Source organism: Belonocnema kinseyi, chromosome 2, assembly GCF_010883055.1.
Source record: "Belonocnema kinseyi isolate 2016_QV_RU_SX_M_011 chromosome 2, B_treatae_v1, whole genome shotgun sequence".
Taxonomy (NCBI): domain Eukaryota; kingdom Metazoa; phylum Arthropoda; class Insecta; order Hymenoptera; family Cynipidae; genus Belonocnema; species Belonocnema kinseyi.
In genome coordinates, this window is record NC_046658.1 from 86,186,879 (window position 1) to 86,192,475 (window position 5,597).

Below are 5,597 nucleotides of genomic sequence, written 5' to 3' on the forward strand. Positions count from 1 at the left end.
GATTTGAAATTATTTCAATATTCTACAGCCCTAACTATCTGTTGTATTGTTTTCAAAAATTCTCTCCAAGTTAATAAGACGAATAATCGCGCATGCATCATGCAGTATAGCTTGAATCAATATCAGTTTTCACAATATTATCTGAATCTCAGGAAAATGAATATTTTATTAACTGACAACAAATATAATTTTATTCTATTACTAAAATCACACACAGAAAGTTATAATAAAACCCAAAAGGCGTATTAAAATACTTGAGATGATGTGAATTCATATGTATTGAAGAAAGACATTTTTCTTTTACTGCAGGACCACAAATATCACAAACAAATTGTCGCTTGTTGTAAACGTTTATGTCGAAGTACATCTCTATGCCAACTGTAACGTCGAGATCATTGGTCGCAATTAAGCATATTTTACTATGTCTTTGAGCTTGTCTTCCGGTGAACTAGATCTATATATGTTTATTCGTGTTAGATTTTGTTTGAACTGTCGGTTGCAGAATATACATCTGAACAGTGGCATGACGTCACATTCGAATTTTTGATTACGAGTCAAATTTCCTTCATTTTTTGCTTCTCTATGGTATGCAGTTTGTTAACCGCCAAAATAGAAGATCCTCTTCAATTCGCGGTGCCTACTTTTGAACTATATTTTTTATCATGTTTTTGCCCATGAACTTCTTCCTATTTCGATCTGAAACTCAGCCAAAATGTAATTTGCAATCTTTTATTTCATATTTTACTTGAAACATTTTTATTACGGGTTTAGTAATACCTTGGATGATTTCTTTCTTGATTTGTAAAGTTTCATCAATGTCGAATTTTTCAAGGAATCTTTATTATCATCAAAGAATAAGAATATTGCCCACCACCTCGTTTCGTTCTACATTTTGAATTTCCTTTCAATGTCCCACTTGTTTCTGAAAAGTCTGCATGTAAGATCAAAACAAAATTATACACAATTGGTTTGCAATTTGAAATTATTGAAATAATTCATATGCTTAAATGTATGTTGTTTTATTTTTCGATATACACACAGACAATTATACATGAGTGATAAAGTGAATAATTAATAATACATTTATTAATATAGATTAGTTAAAAACGTAATAGATTATTATGGCAAATAATAAATCATAAACAGCGTTTAGATAATGAATTAAATTTATTTCCATTTTCGACAAGAACCTACTTCTGATTTTTGGATCTTTCAGTGTTGGATGCCAAATATTTAAAATTATTAAATGTACATAAATAAAACCTCCAAAGAACTTTCTATGGTGAGCAAAACGTATACTAACTAGTTCGACAACGCAAAAGAAATCACTTTCATTATTGATCAAAATTAACTTTGCAACTTGTAAATCTTGAACGTAGAATAATACAATTCGGCGTTATTTATTAATATTATTAAACTACAAACACCGAAACTTGTTCCGAGCATACATAAAAAATATAAGCTTATATATAATATAAGTATTAATGCTGTGTCATGAACCAATATCATCTAATATGTGTATTTTCTTACACAATCAACCAATCAAAAATATACCAGCATTAATTGAAGTTTATATCGATGGAGAATATTATGGAAATCTTGAAATGCATATCACAATAAACCCTGGAATTAGTGCCGGTTTCGGGGCTGATAGTAACCTATATTTGGGGACTCTTTCCTGTTTTTCTCTTTGTTTTGCCAAGCCTCAGTGCACACCGCACATACCCGGACGGCTCCTCTCTTACATCCCCACTGCACCGCGTCCATTCTCGGAAGAACTAAGACTCGGGGCCTTTTTCCCATGGTTCACTGTATTAAGTGCAAAAGAATACGCGTTAAAAAATAGTATATTATTCAGTAGAAATGTCCTGAGGTTTAAACTTTCCGTGTAATGCATTACTTGAGATGAAGTGACATAATATGTTCTAACAAGAGATTTTTCCTAGTAGTTTTGTGGCCGCAATGGTCGCAAACTAATTTTGGTTCGTTTGCTTCGTGTACTGATCGTTTATGTCGTGTTAAATTTCTTCGCCAAGAGTAACTTCGAGGACATTTGTCACATTTATGCCTGATTTTTGATCTGTGCAAGTTCGTTTTAAGATGTACGCTTTCCACGTGCTTATTCATTGGACCTTTCCGTTTAAATCGCTTTTTGCAGAATTTGCATTTGAACATTGGGAAGACGTTGCAATCGTATTTTTGATGAGCTGTCAGATTATATTTCATTGTATATCTTCGCGCACACTTTTCGCATGCGTACCTTTTTTCCGGTTCGTTTTTTGATTTCTGAATTCTTGGCTCTGTTTCGCTATACGGTTTATTATCAGTCAAAATAGTTTTCAAAATACTTTCTGCGGATGTCTCTCGATCTAAAAATTGACCAAAATGTAATTTGCAATTTTTGATTTTATAATTATAGCTAACATATTTTGACTGCTATAAGCATACCTTCGATGATTTCTTCCTTGATTTCCAAAGTTCCGTCATTGTCGTATTCAATTGAAGTCCTAGTACCAGAATAATTCACAGAAGAAATATCAGTCGTTCGACATTTCGGATTAAAGTTTCGTCTTGTAGTTGTTTTTGCAGACATATCTTGACCTGGTAAAAGAAAATGGTTAATTACTATATTGCGATTTGAAATTATTTCAATAATATACAGGCCTAACTACCTGTAGTTTTGTTTTTGAATATTCTTTTTAAATTAAGAAGAGGAATGATTACACATGCATCATGCAGTATAGCTTGAATCAATATCAAGTTTTACAATATTATCTAATTCTCAGGAAAATGAATATCGTATTAACTGACAATAAATTTAATTTCATTTGATCACTGATAGCACACACAAAACGTTATATTAAAAACCAAAGGATAAAGTGCATTTAGATACAAATTCGGAGCATCAATATTCACTGTCAATGCAGCAATCTCAGGCAAATTAATTATTTAATTAGTATTAGTAATTTTCAAAATAGTAATGTTTCACTTATTAAATTACTTGAGATGAAGTGAATTCATATGCCTTGACAAGACATATTTTTCTTTCGCTATACGACCACACATATCGCAAATTAATTGCGGTTTGACTAATGCTTATTGTAAACGTTTACGTCGAAGTAAATCTCTATACAGCCTGTGCATAAATCGTCAGATCTTTGACCGATTAACGATCAGGCCCAAATCTGGCTGTTATGATCTGGCCCCGAGTAGGGCTAATTTCTATGGCCGAAAGTACTGTAAGACCGGGTTGGCCAGGTTTCCTATTGCAACGCCAACTAGTAGGTGTTCAAGTAAATTACGAATGAAGGTGCAGTTATTTGGAACATTTATTGCCGACAGGAACAATCGGTATGTTTTGTATAAATGCAATTAATATTTTAAAATGCCAAAAGTAGAAAGCAGTAAGTTGCTGGGTAATATTAAAAAAATTTTAAAGTTTCTAAATTATTATCTTGAACTAGTAAATTGTTTCTGGCATTTCTTTACTACGGACGCACCCAGTGCTAAGTTAAAGATGGCGCACATATCCACTAATCTCCCTCTAATTTATGGGAGATTCTAAAATTAATTGTTTTTATACTCTAATTAACATATACGTTTACTTATTTTTACCATTTTTTCTATGAAACTTAAAAAAAACTGATAAGTGTTTTTAATTTAGAAGAAAGAATAATGTAGTTAAGTTGAATAAGCAGAGGCCTGCAAATATCTTAAGAAAGTCATGAGTCTGGGGTTTCTTCACTCCAAATTTGTGAGCTGAACCATCAAATTCAAATATTTTTATTCGAACATCAATCTTATTCAGCTTGAAATTCAACTATTTGTTTGAAAAGTTCTGTATTTTGTTGAAATCTATTTTTTGTTAAAAATTGTTTTATATGAAAATGTAGCTTTTCATTTTTGGTTGAAAATCGAATTCCCATTATTTATTTTCAACTGTCGCTTGCTCAAAGTTTGCGGTCAAGGAGGAGAAGTGCTTTCCCACATAGGAAAATTTTCGCTATCGCGAAAGACTAGGCTGGTAAACGAAAAGGTGCACGTCAGTAAATTCAAGAGTGAGCGTAATTATAAGGCGTTCAACCTATTTTTTATATGTATTTATTTTTTAAGTTAAAAATACCCCATAATTTAGAACATGGCTTTGAACCGGAAATTGATCTGGGCTATCGGCATCTGAACTGTGGTATGACGTAACATTCCTATTTTTGGTTACGAGTGAAATTTCCTTCATGGGTACAGCTTCGCGCGCATTCTCTGTATGTGCAATTTATTTCCGGTTTTGAATCCTGTACTTTTTGCTTATTTATGGTTTGCAGTTTTTTAACTGCAAAAATAGAAGATCGTCTCATATCAGCGGTGTATACTTTTAAATCATATTTTTTATCACGTTTGTAACCCGGAACTTCTTCCAAGTCTTCATCTGTAAGTTAAGCAAAATGTAATTTATAAAGTTGAATAAGTTGAATTCTTCCAGGAATCTGTATTATCACCAGAGAAGAACAGAAATTCATAACGTCTTTTTCAGCCTAGATGCAGCTATGAATGAAAAAAAGTTTTAATTACATTTTCTCTGAAAAAGATCTTTACCAGTCTTTATCAGTAGATATACAAGATTAAAGCCCACTATCTCGTTTCGTCCCACTTTTGGATTCCGTGGGTTGCATTTTGAAATTATCAAAATAATTAATATCCTTTATGTCTAAAGTTTTATTTTTCCATATACAAATAATCAAGTTCAAAAATCAATTTCAGTGTTGGATGCAAAAGGTTTAAATTGATTATATATACTTAAGTGATATCTCCAAAGAACTTTCTAAGACGAACATGAAGTATCCTAACTAGCTCGATATTCAAAAAGAACAACTTGCTTTGGTTATTGATCAAAATTAACATAGCAACTTGTAAAGCTTGAACGTAGAATAATACATTTCGGCGTTTTAGATTGAGATTATTAAATGGAAAATTTCACCGAAAGCAGTTCCGAGCATAGAATATATAAGCTTATATATACTGTAAGTATTAATGCTTTATATCATCAATCTAAATCATCTCATGTTTTTTTTACTAAATCAACCAATAAAACATTTGCTAAAATTAATTATAGTTTAAATCGAGGGAGAGTATTATCGGAATCCTGAACTTCATATTACAGTGAACCGTGGAATTAATCCACGTTTTGTGGCAGACGTTGACCTATCTCTGGGAACTCCGAACTTTCGGGGCCCTTTATTCTGGATTGCTGAATTGTGTGTGAAAAAATACGCGTTAAAGAATATTATATTATTCAGTAGAAATTTATTTAGATTTGAAGTTTCGTGTACTGCATTCCTTGAGATGAAGTGAAGTAATATGTTCTGCCAAGAGATTTTTGTAGTAAGTTTTGTGACCACAATAGTCGCAAACTACTTTTGGTTCGTTTGCTTCGTGTACTGAACGTATATGTCGAGTTGAGTTTTTTAGCCAAGAGTAACTTTTAGAACATTTGTCGCATTCACACGATGCGTTGGAAAACTCAATTGAAAAAGTCTGTGTCACTGAGGTTAGGGATATAATTAAGAACATGAAAAACGGTAAGGCTGCCGGGGTAGACGGTA

At 32.3% G+C, this 5,597-nt stretch overlaps 1 protein-coding gene across 1 annotated transcript; it reads right to left on the reverse strand.

Moving 5' to 3' along the window:
• Nucleotides 1-1,896: 1,896 nt before the first annotated feature.
• On the reverse strand, nucleotides 1,897-2,593 carry LOC117182865 (zinc finger protein 676-like). Its single transcript, XM_033375976.1, has 2 exons — nucleotides 2,449-2,593; nucleotides 1,897-2,369 (listed from the first exon to the last, which is right to left on the reverse strand). The coding sequence occupies exons 1-2, from the start codon at nucleotides 2,591-2,593 to the stop codon at nucleotides 1,897-1,899; spliced, it is 618 nt and encodes a 205-aa protein (XP_033231867.1).
• Between the last annotated feature and the right edge of the window lie 3,004 nt (nucleotides 2,594-5,597).

Excerpts from the sequence above, each read along its gene's own strand:
- LOC117182865 (XM_033375976.1), bottom strand. The coding sequence starts at position 2,593 with ATGTCTGCAAAAACAACTACAAGACGAAACTTTAATCCGAAATGTCGA. Across the intron at positions 2,370-2,448 it reads CAAGGAAGAAATCATCGAAG|ATCGAGAGACATCCGCAGAA; the intron begins GTATGCTTATAG and ends GTCAATTTTTAG.